General features: G+C 41.5%; 1 protein-coding gene across 3 annotated transcripts in view; it reads left to right on the top strand.

Annotated features, from left to right (window-relative positions):
* LOC115095109 (transcription initiation factor TFIID subunit 4-like) overlaps positions 1-16,371 on the top strand; it is a 654,045-nt gene that overhangs the window by 322,098 nt on the left and 315,576 nt on the right. For all 3 annotated transcript variants that reach the window (XM_029608361.1, XM_029608360.1, XM_029608362.1), the window contains exons 11-12: positions 13,284-13,414; positions 14,992-15,117. In XM_029608361.1, the coding sequence (XP_029464221.1) occupies positions 13,284-13,414; positions 14,992-15,117 (257 nt within the window). The remainder of the gene's footprint in view (positions 1-13,283; positions 13,415-14,991; positions 15,118-16,371) is intronic.

Here is a 16,371-nt window from a genome sequence, read left to right as displayed (position 1 = left end):
TATGGGGTGACCAGAACTGCACACAGTACTCAAGGTGCGGTTGCGTCTTGGCTCGATAAAGAGGCAATACGATTTTTTTTCTGTTTTATTTTCCCATTCTGTTTTGCTTTTTTGACCGCCGCCATACACTGAGCTGAGGATTTCAATGTACTGTCCACAAGGACTCCTTTTCTGAGTAGTGACTCCCAATATAGAACCAAGCATTGGGTACCTGTAGTTGGGATTAATTTTTCCTGTGTGCATCACTTTGCACTTTTGCACATTACATTTCATCTGCAATTCAGTTGCCCAGTCTCACAAGGTCCTTCTGCAGTTACTTCCAATCCACTGCCGTTTTAACAACTTTGAATAATTTTGTGTCATCTGCAAATTTTTTTTAACTCTATTTATGAATTTCAAATGTATCTATTTATAATAAGCAGAAAGACCACCTATCAGAACATCACAATCAGATTAATATTAAAAAATCTAGAACAAAGGAAATAAAACATAGTGATATCTTCTATCTAATCCACAAGTCTCATACAAGAAAAAGAAGTTTCCAAAAATATCAAAAGATCAATATAAAGAAATAAGTGCTTATTCATAGAGAGAAAACATAAATAAACCACAAATTAAATTGTGTGTTAAACATGTTTTGGAGTAGAAGCAGGAGCATTTGCAGTCCTAGCCAAAAGAGACTTGAGATGTCTAGGCTCAAAGAAGATGTATTGACTGCTAGAAATTTCAGTCAAACATTTAGCATGTCTAGGCTCAAAGAAGATGTATTGACTGCTAGAAATTTCAGTCAAACATTTAGCAGAGTACCTTAAGAAAAATTCTCCACACAGTCCCAACACAGTTTCATGTATTTGAAGAAAATATTTCTTTCTAGCGTGGGTCTGCTTACGTATGTCTGGAAAATTCCTGAGATTTTGATGCAAAATAGAAGTAACTTTATTCCAAGAAATTATCACAATCCGCTTGAAATGGATTTGCATCATCTGCAAGTTTGGTCACCTCACTCATTCTTTTTCAGATCATTTTTGAATATTTTAAACAACACCGGTCCCAGTACTGATATCTGTGGTACTCCACTAATGACCATTCTCCATTTGGAAAAGTGACCCTTTAGTCCTAAACTCTGTTTCTGCCCTTTTAGTCTGTTACCAGTCCACAATAGAACACTACTTCCTATCCCATGTCTTTGTAGTTTCCTGAAAAATCTGTCATGGAGGACTTCATCATAGGCTTTCTGAAAATTAAAATACACATTATCAACCAGCTCACCTTTATCTACATGTTTGCTTCCACCTTCAAAAAATTCTAAAATATTGGTAAGATAAGATTTCCCCTTGCAAAAATCATTTTGACTCTTCTCGATTAAGCCATGCCTATTTGGCCAGTGATTTTTGTTTTTAAGAATGGTGTTTACCAATTTGCCAGGCATCGATGTCAGGTTCACTGGTCTATAGTTTCCTGAATCACCCCAGAGCCCTTTTTAAAAATTTGTGTCACATTGGCCACTTTCCAGTCTTCAGAAATTATGGCTGTTTTTAATGATTACAGATTACTTAGTAGCAGGTTAGTGATTTCATGTTTTATTTGTTAGGGCGGATGCTATCCAGACCTGGTGATTTGTTACTCTTTAGTTTGTCAATCTGATCTATTACATCCTCCATTGTCAGTTATTTGTTTTAATTGTTCAGAATCTCCACCATTAAAAAATGTTTCAGGTGCTGGTAGGTTCCCAACATCCTTCTCCATAAAGACCAAGACAAAGAATTCATTCAGTTACATAAGAACATAAGAAATGCCATACTGGGTCAGTTCAAGGATCCATCAAGCCCAGTCACAAGTACCTGGCAAGTACCCAAACATTAGATAGATCACAAGCTACTATTGCTTATTAATTACCGTAATAGCAGTTTATGGATTTAACCTCTTAGGAATTTATCCAAACGTTTTTTAAACCCAGTAACACTAACTGCTAAAACCACATTCCCTGGCAATGAGTTCCAGAGTTTAACTATGCTGAGTGAAAAAAAAATTTTCTTCGATTTGTTTTAAATGAACTACTTGCTAACTTCATGGAATGCCCCCTGGTCCTTCTGTTATCTGAGAGAGTAAATAACCGATTTATATTAACTTGTTCAAGTCCTTTCATGATGTTGTAGACTTCTATCATATCCGCCCTCAGTCGTCTCTTCTCCAAACTGAACAGACCTAACTTCTTTAGCCTTTCTTCATAAGAACATAAGAACATGCCATACTGGGTCAGACCAAGGATCCATGAAGCCCAGCATCCTGTTTCTAACAGTGGCCAATCCAGGCCATAAGAACCTGGCAAGTACCCAAAAACTAAGTCTATTCCACGCTACTGTTGCTAGTAATAGCAGTGGCTATTTTCTAAGTCAACTTAATTAATAGCAGGTAATGGATTTCTCCTCCAAGAACTTATCCAGTCCTTTTTTAAACATAGCTACACTAACTGCACTAACCACATCCTCTGGCAACAAATTCCAGGGTTTAATTGTGCATTGAGTGAAAAAGAACTTTCTCCGTTTAGTTTTAAATGTGCCACAAGCTAACTTCATGGAGTGCCCCCTAGTCTTTCTATTATCCGAAAGAGTAAATAACTGATTCACATTAACCCATTCTTGACCTCTCATGATTTTAAACACCTCTATCATATCCCCCCCTCAGCCGTTTCTTCTCCAAGCTGAAAAGTCCTAACCTCTTTAGTCTTTCCTCATAGGGGAGCTGTTCCATTCCTTTTATCAGTTTGGTCGCCCTTCTCTCTACCTTCTCCATCGCAACTATATCTTTTTTGAGATGCGGCGACCAGAATTGTACACAGTATTCAATGTGCGGTCTCACCATGGAGCAATACAGAGGCATTTTCTGTTTTATTCACCATTCCCTTTCAAATAATTCCCAACATTCTGTTTGCTTTTTTGACTGCCGCAGCACACTGAACCGATGATTTCAATGTGTTATCCATTATGACGCCTAGATCTCTTTCTTGGGTGGTAGCTCCTAATTTGGAACCTAACATTGTGTAACCATAGCATGGGTTATTTTTCCCTATATGCATCATCTTGCACAATCCAGAAACACTCCTATTATCACTCACCGACACCTTACTCAAGGTATGGACAATGGGCACTCCTACATTTAGCAATGCTCAACATATCATCAGCATTCGACATGATCAGCCATAAAATTCTATTAAACAAATTCACAAACATTGGCATAACAGGAACCGCCTCCCAATGGTTTGAATCATACCTCAAAAATAGACATTACAAGGTCAAATTGGGTAACTTTGAATCTGACCCCATCGACCTAACCCAAGGTGTACCTCAAGGCTCCGCCCTTTCCTCTACCCTCTTCAACATCTACATGTTACCCCTCTGCCAACTCCTATCTGACCTAGGCCACCCCCATTTCATCTATGTGGACTACGTCCAAATATTCATCCCAATCAGTGATTCTCTACACACCTCACTAAAAATCTGGGACAATTGCATTAATGCAATCATTCAACTATTCACAAAACGTAACCTCTCACTCAATACTGCCAAAACAGAACTCCTCATCATTTCCCACAATCCCCTCACCATTACCCACTCCCACCCCAACACCTTGCCCCCTCCCACACGCTTCACATAACATCTACGTAACCTTGGCGTTACCTTCGACAACCAACTAAACTTTAAAAACTTAATTAAATCCACCATGAAAGAATGTTACTTCAAACTTCATGTCCTGAAGAAACTAAGACCCCTCCTACACCAATGATTTTCGCACAGTCCTTCAGGCCTTAATTTTTTAAAAAATTGACTATTGCAACTCCCTCCTCCTAGGCCTCCCCGTCTCTACCATCAAACCCCTCCAAATGCTACAGAATGCTACAGCCAGAATGCTCACAAATACACGTAGGAATGACCACATTACGCCTCTCCTAAGAGACCTCCATTGGATCCCTATATCCTGCAGAATTCTTTACAGACCCTCTCCCTCATACACAAGACCTTACACAACTAAGACTTCCATTGGCTCAACAACTCACTTCACTTCCACCTATCCAATAGACCCACCAGATCTGCCTATAAAGCAGGGGTCGGGAACCCATGGCTCGCGAGCCAGATATGGCTCTTTTGAAGGCTGCATCTGGCTCTCAGACAAGTGTTGCCACACTTTCCCGCTGACCCAGCTGCTCCCCGGTCCTCCTCCGCCCGGGCTTAAAATGCTGTCAGCCCGGGCGGAACGCGGCAGGACAGCTGGAGTCAGCGGCACCGGCGTGCTCTCTTCTCCCCCCCCCCCCCCCCCGCGGCCCGGAAGAGGAAGTGGAGCGTATCGGGTGCGTGCGCGGCAAGAAGAGGCCACGCTAGTGCGCTCGGCATCGGCCCGAAGTAAAGAAGACTGCAGCGCGGCTCGGAGGAAAATGAAGAGCTTCAACCGCGGCCGATGGGACTCCGCCTCCGCGAGGGCTGAAAATGAAGAGGTTAGCGTTGGGAGGAGGCTGCTGCTGCCGCGAGTTCCCGGGGTGGGGGTGAGAGAGAGTGAATGAGCGAGCAAGCATGTGAGTATGTGATTGAGAGCCTGTGTGTAAATGAGAGAAAGAGAGGACATGTTTGTAAGAGAAAAAGACAGCATGAGAGAAAAAGACAGCATGTGAGAGAAAAAGACAGCATGTATTTATGTGATTGAAAGCCTGTGTGGGTGTGTAAGCGTGAAAAAATAGACAGCATGTGTGTAAATGTGTAATTAAGAGCCTATATAAGTGAGAGAAAAAACATGTGTATATGTGAGTACTGAGAGCATGTGTGTATAGGTGTGTCATTGAGAGCCAGTGTGAGAGAGAGCGCTGGTATGTGACTGAGAGAGGAGAAAGTTCCAAGCAAACCACCCCTCCTCCTGCTAATTCAGAACAATCTCAGGACACCTGGATATCAAACGTTCCCAGGTATGCAGAGCAAAAAAATGTTTGTATCCTTATTATTTTTCATTACTGGGTCTTTGTGTCTGCTATTTTGAAATATTTTGTTGGTATCTGGAAATGTTTTATATGAGTTTTTAATTATTGGATATTCCACTCCTCAGCTGTTTCGAAATATGTTCTTTTTGTTAGTACAGTTTTACTGCTGATGATTTTATATTTCTTGATTTGTTTTATAAGGATGGGTGATGTTTCTTTTTTCCTTTGTTACACTGCATACAGAGACTCTGGCTTGTTGCAGTTTCCAATTCAGTTTTTTCTGCATGCTTCTTGTTATGCGTTTTGGTCTCTTTATTCTATGTTAGGTGAGGGACAGCACGTGATTCAGGTGAGGTTTTCTGCTGGCGTGTAGTTTCTGTGTAGGACTCTATAGCAGCCTGACTTGGTCCGTTTTCCTAATATGAGATGTATTGGTGTCTTAAGGCCTGGTGTAATATTTTCAGAGACTTATTGTACTTTAAAAGTGTGATCTTACATAAAATGCACACATTTACTTGTATTTAGTTTTAAACATATTGTATGGCTCTCATGGAATTACATTTTAAAATATGTTGCGTTTATGGCTCTCTCAGCCAAAAAGGTTCCTGACCCCTGCTATAAAGGAACACTCCACATACCATCCCCTAAACTCACATACCTTTCCTCCACAAGAGATCGAGCCCTATCGATAGCAGGCCCCATGAACTGGAACTCAATGCCACCTGACTTCCACATGGAACCTTGTACTCAGAAATTAAAAAAAAAAATTGAAAACATGGGTATTCAAACAGACTTTCACCTAATGCTCCTAACTACCCTCCTCTCCTCCCTCCATCCCTCCTCCTCCTCTCCCCCTTTCACTCTCCTTCCCTCCACTAGCTTCCTTAGAGTCACTCCCCCCTCTTTCCCCCCTTTCACTCTCCTTCCCTCCACTAGCTTCCTTAGAGTCACTCCCCCCTCTTTCCCCCCTGTAATTATGACTTGTTTTCTCCTGTGGAATAATATACTAGTTCTAGTTATACATAGCATTATTTGTTATTAATACCTCCCAATTTTATACACCTATGTTAACCATTTGTATCTTTTTGCTTATGTTTCCCACCGTTCCATGTAAATGTTTTTATCTTACAGTTCCATGTAAACTGATACGATGTACAAATGGTTATCGGTATAAAAAAAAACCTTAAATAAATAAATTAAATTTCATCTGCCATTTGGATGCCCAGTTTTCCAGTCTCAGAAGGTCTTCCTGCAATTTATCACAGTCTGCTTGTGATTTAACTAATCTGAACAATTTTGCATTATCTGCAAATTTGATTACCTCACTTGTCGTATTTCTTTCCAGATCATTTATAAATATATTGAAAAATATGGATCCCAATACAGATCCTCGAGGCACTCCACTGCCCACTCCCTTCCACTGAGAAAATTGTCCATTTAATCTTACTTTCTGTTTCCTGTCTTTTAGCCAGTTTGTAATCCACGAAAAGACATCGCCACCTATCCCATGACTTTTTACTTTTCCTAGAAGCCTCTCATGACGAACTTTGTCAAATGCCTTCTGAAAATCCAAATATACTACATCTACCGGTTCACCTTTATCTACATGTTTATTAGCTCCTTCAAAAAAGTGAAGCAGATTTATGAGGCAAGACTTGCCTTGGGTAAAGCCTTGCTGACTTTGTTCCATTAAACCATGTCTTTCTATATGTTCTGTGATTTTGATATTTAGAACATTTTCCACTATTTTTTCTGGCACTGAAGTCAGACTAACGGTCTGTAGTTTCCCGGATCGCCCCTGGAGTCCTTTTTAAATATTGGGGTTACATTAGCCACCCTCCAGTCTTCAGATACAATGGATGATTTTAATGATAGGTTACAAATTTTTACTAATAGGTCTGAAATTTCATTTTTTAGTTCCTTCAGAACCCTGAGGTGTATACCATCCGGTCCAGGTGATTTACTACTCTTCAGTTTGTCAGTCAGGCCTACCACATCTTCTAGGTTCATGCCCCTTATCATTTTGGTCGCCCTTCTCTGCACTTTTTCCAATGCAGCTATATCCTTTTTGAGATGCGGTGACCAGACTTTCATACAGTTTTCAAGGTGCAGTCTCACCATGGAGCGATACAGAGGCATTATCACATCCTCCGTTTTATTTTCCATTCCCTTCCTAATAATTCCTAACATTCTGTTTACTTTTTTGATCGCCTTAGCACACTGGGCCGCCGATTTCAATGTATTATCCACTATGATGCCTAGGTCTCTTTCTTGGGTGGTAACTCTTAAGATAGAACCTAAAACTGTGTAATTACAGCAAGGGTTATTTTTCCCTATATGCATCACTTTGCACTTGTCCTCGTAAAACTTCATCTGCCATTTGGAAGCCCAATCTTCCAGCCTCACATGGTCCTCCTGCAATTTATCACAATACGCTTGAGATTTAACTACTCTGCATAATTTTGTGTCATCTGCAAATTTGATCACCTCACTCGTCGTACCCCTTTCCAGATCATTTATAAATCTATTAAAAAGTACCATGTGTGAGTACAAATCCCTGAGGCACTCCACTGTTTACCTTTTTCCACTGTGAAAACTGACCATTTAATCCTACTCTGTTTCCTGTCTTTTAACCAACTTGCAATCCACAAAAAGACATCACCTCCTATCCCATGACTTTTTAGTTTTCTTAGAAGTCTCTCTTGCAGGACTTTGTCGAATGCCTTCTGGAAATCCAAATATACCACATAGGGAAAAATAACCCTTGCTGTAGTTACACGATGTTAGGTTCCATATTAGGAGCTACCACCCAGGAAAAAGATCTAGGCATCATAGTGGATAATACTTTAAAATTGTAGGCTCAGTGTGCTGCAGCAGTCAAAAAAGCAAACAGAATGTTAGGAATTGTTAGGAAGGGAATGGTTAATAAAACGGAAAATGTCATAATGCCTCTATAATCCCTCCATGGTGAGACCACACCTTGAATACTGTGTACAATTCTGGTCGCCGCATCTCAAAAAAGATATAGTTGCGATGGAGAAGGTACAGAGAAGGACAACCAAAATGATAAAAGGGATGGAACAGCACTCCTATGAGGAAAGGCTGAAGAGGTTAGGGCTGTTCAGCTTGGAGAAGAGACGGCTGAGGGGGGATATGATAGAGGTATTTAAGATCATGAGAGGTCTTGAACGAGTAGATGTGACTCAGTTTATTTACACTTTCGAATAATAGAAGGACTAGGGGGCATTCCATGAAGTTAGCAAGTAGCACATTTAAGACTAATCAGAGAAAATTCTTTTTCATTCAATGCACAATAAAGCTCTGGAATTTGTTGCCAGAGAATGTGGTTAGTGCAGTTAGTGTAGCTGGGTTCAAAAAAGGTTTGGATAAGTTCTTGGAGGAGTCCATTAACGGCTATTAATCAAGTTTACTTAGGGAATAGCCACTGCTATTAATTGCATCAGTAGCATGGTATTTTCTTAGTGTTTGGGTAATTGCCAGGTTCTTGTAGCCTGGTTTGGCCTCTGTTGGAAACAGGATGCTGGACTTGATGGCAGTTTCTTATGTTCTTAAAGGCAGGTAGCTTATCTGGGTTTAAAAAAGGTTGGTCATGTTCCTGGAGGAGAAGTCCATAAACGCCTATTAGTCAAGTTGACTTGGAAAGTATCCACTGCTAATAAGTAGCATTAGAGGCATAGGATCTGTTTAATGTTTGGGTACTTGCCAGGTATTTGTATCGTGGACTGGCCACTACTATCGTGGATTGGCCACTGTTGGAAACAGGATGCTGGGCTTGATGGACCCTCTGGTTGACCCAGTATAGCAACTTCTTATATTTTTATGAATGTGGGAAGCTGGAGAGGGCAAAATAGACCTCATACTTTGGAAGATGCCATGCGTACACACTGTTTTACACCCTCAACTTGATCATACCCAGGAGAACACCTCTTTGCCCATGGAAAAAGTAGGGTGTACTTTTAGCTGGACACAGAGAGAGAGGCAATTTTCCAACAGGGCAAGGGAGGTGTGTTGATCTGTTTTAGCATACCTTTGATTGCTTAGGAAATTGGCTTCCTTCCTTAATGGAGGGAATCCCAAAAGTCCACAATGCAACATCAGCAAGTGGTTTCACTATGCATGTGCACTGGTTTCCCAGGGGAGCTTCCATTTGTGGCCCTCTATTGGGATTACTGTTGCGAGGAGGTGATAAAAATGGGGAACTCGCCTGTACTTAGCAGTAAATGAAGGCCCATTGTGCTGCAACCCTAATTAGGGCAGGTTCTGATTGAACTGGAAGAAGCACCCCCCTTTCCTCCTAAAGAAAATACTTTGTGGCCTATGAGGCCTTCACCGAGTTACTCAGTAGGGCCTCAGGAAATAATGTCCTGGTCATAAAAATGGAAGAGCTTTTATATACGGCCCTTAATGTAGATTTGTTTGAACACTGTAAAGCACTGGAGGGCTTTGTCAATGAAGACACGCCCTTGACGACCGCCACAGTCACTGGTTTCCTGACATCGGTGTTGCTTTTTTTCAGGGAAATGACAGTTTTACAATTGCTGGGGAAACATCTTCCCATCTGATCCTAATTGGAAAAAAAAAAAAAGGAAATACACCATATACTGTATGTGTGACATTTACATTCTCTGAGGACAAGCAGGATGGTAGTCTTCCTACAGAGTGGCATCATCAGATGGACATGATCCTCGGGCACCAGGGTATCGCCAAAAACTGGATTAGCCTTGATGGATGAAACAAATGGGGCAGGAACGGAAGGGGATGGTGGCGGGGCATCGATGGCCAGCAGGCACTGATGCACCACCTCCACGGGAATCGGCTGCAAAAGGAAACTTACCTGAATCGCCGAAAACTCTGACTAGTGGACGCTATGGGAGGGCACCGAGAGGGATCCGGTGATGGAACAAGGAAGAACCATGAAAAACGTGAGAAAAAACAGAGTTTTCCACAAGGCTAAAGATAGCCAAAGTGAGCTCACTCACACTGCGAGGCTTACAGCTCCGCGGAAAAAGAGAGACTGGAGAGGGACCCCCGTGGGGACACGTGATATAGGGCATAAGTTTTCTGCATCGAGGCTCCATCTGATGATGTCACCCATGTGTGAAAACTAACATCCTGCTGTCCTCAGAGAACACCTGTTACAGATAAGCAACTTTGCTTTACCTTTGCTATGTGTCAATCCAGTCTTGAGACACACCTAGCCAGACTGGTTTTCAGGCTATCCACAGTGAATATGCCTGATACAGATTTGCATACAATGGAGGCAGTGCATGTTTGTTTGTTTGTTTGTTTGTTTATTTATTTATTTATTTATTTATTTATTTAACGGTTTTATATACCGAGATTCATCAAGGATATCATATCGGTTCACAGCATAACATAAAACAGATGACTGGGGTGGCATTTTACATCGAACAAATTTAACATAGTATAGATATAACATATTAACAAGAAAGTAATTGAAACGAGTGGGGAAATATAAAGTTTAGCATAGTGTAAAGATAACATATTACCAAGAGAGTGAATGAAAAAGGGGGGGGGGGGGAGATATAAAGGGATATAGTATTAAATTATTGTAAGCAAAGTTTGCAAATATATACAATATGTACAATAATAGGGAATAACATAAGATATAACATTTGGGCAGAAGTAGAGTGAAAGGGAGGAGAAGGGAGGGGGGAGAAGGGATGGGAAGGGGGGTAGGGAAACGCATTAACGAGAAAGGGGAGGTTAGGTGTAAGCTTTAGGGTAAGACAGGTCTTGAGGGGAACATAGATGGGAGAGAGGAGAATTTAGGTGTATGCTTTAGTGAAGAGCCAGGTCTTAAGCTTCCGCTTGAAAGTTTTTAGGCATTCTTCTTGCCGTAGTTCGACTGGCATTGTGTTCCAGAGGGTTGGCGCGGCAATCGATAGCGCACGGGCTCTCGTGGAAGTTAGTTTGTAGAGTTTGGGAGAGGGGGTGGGCATGGTGGCGAGATGAATGTGTCTAGTGGGTTTATTGGATTGGTGAAATCGGAAGGTGTCGTTAAACCAGTTCATTTCAGGATTGTATAAGGCCTTATGAACGAGAGAGAGAGCCTTATATTGTATGCGGGAAGCTATAGGGAGCCAATGAAGATCTTTTAAGACAGGTGTGATATCTATCTAATGCATATTCATTATGGATATCCTGAGAACCAGATTGTCTAGGTATGTCGCAAGGACTGGGTTGAGAATCACTATTGTTTAGATACTGCTTCCCATAAGAGATACCTTGAAATGGAATGCACTCAATTGCAATGGACATCTTGTTTGGCAGAATATAGAACAGAATATTATGAGCAATTCTGAATGTGACCCGGATCATTCTGTTCAGACAGATTTATCACCACATAATAAAATATGGTTAAACAAAAACACAGAATGTTAAAACTGTTTTCTGTAATAAAATTGAAAACACCAAATATGATCCAAACCATCAGTTTGTTATGTTCTCACGAGCCAATGTCTTGTGAGACAAAAGGATGCATAATACTGTGAGAAATGGAGCACACTACTCAGCACCCATGTTTAGTTTTTATAATAATCAAATACTGAAATCCCTTGTGATATGGCAACCCACTTAAAGAGATTTCGCTATCATGGAATTTAAGTTTTGGAACCTGAATTCTATGACAATAACTTTGAAACAGGCATGCGGACACACGTGTACACACGTTTGCTGGCTCGCGTCCAGAGCCACGGCCATTTTATAACGTGCACCTAGGCGTGCATGGTATAAAACAGGCTGAGCGTGCGCACATGTGCATGCAATTTTAAGTGGGAGCGCGCATGTGCATGCAAATCCCAGTTCCACTGTGTAAGTGGGGGGATTTTAAAAGGGGCGCGCGTCCACGCCATTGCCAATTTAACTAGTTAAGGGATAGGACTTCCCAACCCCCTTAGTGTAATAGTCTCCCTTTCCCCCTGTTAGGCCTGACCCTTAAAGTCCCGCTGACTAACCTAGATGTTTTTAATTTTATTACTTACACGCCATCCGTAACAGTAGTAAAGTTACGTGGTGAGAGAGCCCGGCGCGCACTTGTGCACGTATTTACGTGCAACATCTCTTGGTCTTCCCCCAGCATGCCCAGATCATGCCCATGCCCCACCCCTTTTAAATATCTTTTGACTTGTGCGTGGAGTGGGAGGCTTATAAAATCCGCTCAGCATGCTCCAGCCCAACCTGCATGCATATTTCCCGACTTTGGCGCACGCAGGGCTTTTAAAATTTACCTATATACAGCGGACAGAAGAGACTCTCACCATAATGAAAATTTGTCCTGTCTGTTCTGTTTGTTTCCTATTCAGATTTAACCATTTATTTGTTTTACAAATTCTTAAATATCAAAACTTTAAAAAAAAAAAAGGTGGTGCAAATCAAAAGTTACATGTGATAATGAGAAGACCAAAATGAAATAACGGGAAGGAAAGTGACGAGGAGAACAAAGAGAGAACAAGGGCTGAGAAGGGGGAAATTAAATAAAAAAACAATAAACTGAAAAGTAAAAAAATGATCAGAAAGAAAGCAAAGTAAAGGCTGCTTTCCCTGTTATCTAAAGAATACAAGGAGTAGGAAAAAGAGTTAAAACAGCGTTTTAGATTCATTTATATCAGCATTGATGCCCAAACTGGTCATTAGCCCATATCCAGGTAGTTTTCAGGAGATCCCTAATGAATATTCTTGTGATATATTTACATGGTTGAAAGCAGTCTATGCAAATATATCTAATGCATATTCATTAGGGATATCATGGAAACCAGGCTGACTAGTGGGAGCTCGAGGAGTGCTTTGAGTACCACTGCAGTAGATGTATCTTCCTTGAAAGTACCTAGGATGGGCGTCCAGTGTTTTAATGGAAGTCAGTGTGAATATAGGTTTCAGTATACAGAAAAAAGTTACTCTTATGTAAATTGAAGAATTGCTGTATGCAGGGCCCAAATATTTACATGTTAATTGCTACAATCCGCTCAGCAATGGTTCTCATTATAAGCAGAATATAACAGTTTTAAAATAAATAAATAAATAATGCACGAGGATGATTTATGTTCCATGCTAATATTGGGTCATGTATTCATTGAGCTTTTTTGGGAATATTGTATTTCAAATTTTTAAATTTGTGTTATCTCTATTTCACCTTGATTTTTAATTCAAGTAATTTCATTTCCTAACCTTTACAGTTTCAAGTTTTGTTAGTTTATTTGCATATTGGTAATAGTTAATTTTTCTCTAAAAGTTAATTTTGTTTATTTCTCTCTTTTTTTTTTTTAATTTTCTACTGTAGCAAGAAAATTTGGCATTACGGATGTACCGGCTGATGTGATCACCTTTATTTCTCATGCAACTCAAAATCGGCTAAGAGCAGTGATAGAAAAAGTAACGTTAATAACACAGCACCGAGTGGAATCCCACAAAGTAAGTCTGGGGTGGGCGGCACACACTACAGACATTCTGTCTGAGCAACAGCTATGTCAGGCATATAAGAGCCAGTGCTGAAGAGATATTTATAGAAACTATAGGAGAGTGAGACTGGCATTGGGTGTAGGACTGTGAAACTCTGCCACATGAACACAGTTCATTAGGGGTTTTATTTAAAGCCAAGCCACCAGTACAGTCTCTGGTTCTCCAGCACTTCTTGGTAAACAGAAAAACTCCTAAATACAATGCAAGCTTCTCTTCAGCAAAAAGGCATAGCAAAAGACATGCTCCTTAGCAGCAGAAAAAAGGTTAATACAAAGCAGTTTCTTAATAGCAAAGACATTTATAAACCAGTCACTTACATTGGAAGTCTGGAAGTTAGCAGAGTCTCCTGCTCTGGACAGCAAGCCTCACTTCTCCGCTCCTTGCTGGCATTTCAGGCTTTCCAAATTAGGTGTGTCCGCACCGCCTGCTTCCTAGCAACCTGATGCTTCCTTCTCCACTGAGAAGCAGGAAAGATCCAAACCCTAGGCTGAGCTGTGTGCCTGTAACTGTGTCCTGTTACAGCAATTTACAGTGGACAGTAAAAGAAAGCAAACGATAATACCAGGGATTATATTCCCATATGTTAAAAATAAAGCAGAGACTGGCAGCCCTCTGCATTGTGAGAATACAAAGCATGGAAAGGTGACTTGCAAAGTAAATGAGTGGAGACCCTAGGAGCATCATAAATATATATTTCCATACATGCCAGTACTCCTCTCCCCCCAATAAAAGGAAGCATTTTTGTTTATCATGTATGTCATGAGTGGATTAAAAGCTCCTTGATGCAGGGTCTGTCTCTTATGTGCATCTATTTGTCAGTCAGCCTGTAAAATATTATATGCCTTTGTTCTACTACTTAACATTGCCGTGTCTCCTGACGACATATCTAAAAAGTTGTTAAAATGTCTCTTCTTATTCTTGGAAAGGACATTTCGGAATCATTTTATTCTGAATTATTTTCATTTTTTATATTAGAGATTAGTCCCTCTAAGATTTGGGGGAAGAATGGCATGTTTCTTTTTTTTTTTTTTTTTTTCTGTTTCTACTCCAGTTTGTTTGCTCTATGCTTAGACATCTCTTTTCTACTTTGATTTGTGGCCAGTAGGAGCTCACATTCTATAACACCAATTTTATAAACCATGAGACCAGGGGTGCTATATCTTCAGAACCCAGGATAAAGGGAACCGAGAGCATTAAAATATGTTATGAGATAGTAGATAATTGTTAACCGATCATCTTTATCCCACTGAAATTCCACTTTTAGAGGGGGAAGTTCATGCAGCTCTGCTCTTAAAATATTGTGTTGTGCTCTTCTGATGTAAGAGAGAGAATGCACACAATTATTGTTATGTAATATTGAAATAGAAAAGTACAGTGTTTCTTCTTTTTCACTTTGTCTTGTGTTCTGTACAAATGTGGTTGCTTTGATATTTTTTTCTGTCATCTGATGATAAATCTGTAGGTGATGGGTAAAGTGAGGAATGTGGAGGTTATGCCATTACATTTTGTATGTACTTTTTACGTTATAGGATGATGAATGGTATGAGCAAGCTACAGATGTGCGATCACAGTTCAAGTTCTTTGAACAACTGGAAAGGTTAGAGAAACAGAGGAAAGATGAGGAAGAGAGAGAAATGTTATTAAAGGCAGCCAAGGTACCTTTTACATTTTTATTTCTGTTTTTATGAATGGCCATTTCAGTAGCAGTGTTCATGTTTCAAAATGTTCTCCCAGGACAAGCAGGATGGTAGTCCTCACATGTGGGTGACATCATCAGATGGAGCCTGTCATGGAAAACTTTTGTCAAAGTTGACTAGGCATACTGAACATGCCCAGCTTCCCACTATCCATGTGTCCATGCAGGCACCTCTTCAGTCTCATCTTTTCCACGGGGCCAGTGCCTTGCGGTTGTGGAGCTTGCGCTCTTTTATCGTTCGGGAAATCTTAAATTTGAGTTTTCTTCTCGTGTCTCCCACGCCGGGTCCCTTGATCTCTCCCGGCCCTAATTAGAGGCATCGTGGTAAGTAAATCTTGTTGTTTGCTGTTGATTACTGATGGTGCCGTGCCCCAGTGGCCGCCAGCCATCGACCATTTGACGGTTATTTTTCTCTGGCGTCCTCCATGTTCCGCTGCTGCTCCCAGTGCCCTCAGACCATGTCCAACACAGACCCCATGAGGTCTGCGTCTTGTGCCTGCCCCCATTGCACGATGTCGCTGCTGTTCTTATTGTGCTCAGATGACCCCCAAGGGTCGTCAAGCACGCCTGGAGAAAATGGATAAGTTATTTGGTACCAGGAAATCTGAGCCTTTGGCCTCAGTGTCGGGGGCATCCACACCTCAGGGCAAGGAAGACCCCAGAGGTATCGGATCCATCTTGTCCTCTTCTTCACCAATTCACCAGCTAGAGCTAGGTGCTGGGGATCATGCCGTATTGATTTCTTCCCTCTCAAGGTCTGGATCGTCGCCATCGTCCTCGGCACTGGGGAAAGACCAGGCCGAGCACCGGGGGAAACCTAGGAAGCACCGGCATCAGTCACCTTCCTCTCATGGCTCCAAGCTCAGGAAGGCGCTGGCTTTGTCTGTAACGCCCCTGAAGCAGGCCCGTACCGATGAGGCATTGATGCCCATCGACGCCGAGGGCCTGAGGCAAACACTACCAGTATCTGCCTGGTACTGGTTCCTCTTGGGGCTTAGAGGGGACCCAGGTTCCGCCTCCTCCTCAAGCTGTACTGTCATCGACATCATTCATGGAGGAGTTGGAAATCAGGGTGTGCTTAGTGGTGGGATGAGCCTTCCAGGGTATCGAGCCACCGGCCCCGTCGGAGCCGGCACCGTCCATGCTAGCACCGTCACTGGAGTACTTGGATCTGCTGCTCGGTGCTCTGCCAACACAATCCATGCCAATGCCC

The sequence above is a fragment of the Rhinatrema bivittatum genome, chromosome 7 (genome assembly GCF_901001135.1).
Source record: "Rhinatrema bivittatum chromosome 7, aRhiBiv1.1, whole genome shotgun sequence".
Taxonomy (NCBI): domain Eukaryota; kingdom Metazoa; phylum Chordata; class Amphibia; order Gymnophiona; family Rhinatrematidae; genus Rhinatrema; species Rhinatrema bivittatum.
The sequence above is the reverse complement of the archived record's forward strand: the minus strand, read 5'-3'. Positions and strand labels throughout refer to the sequence as shown.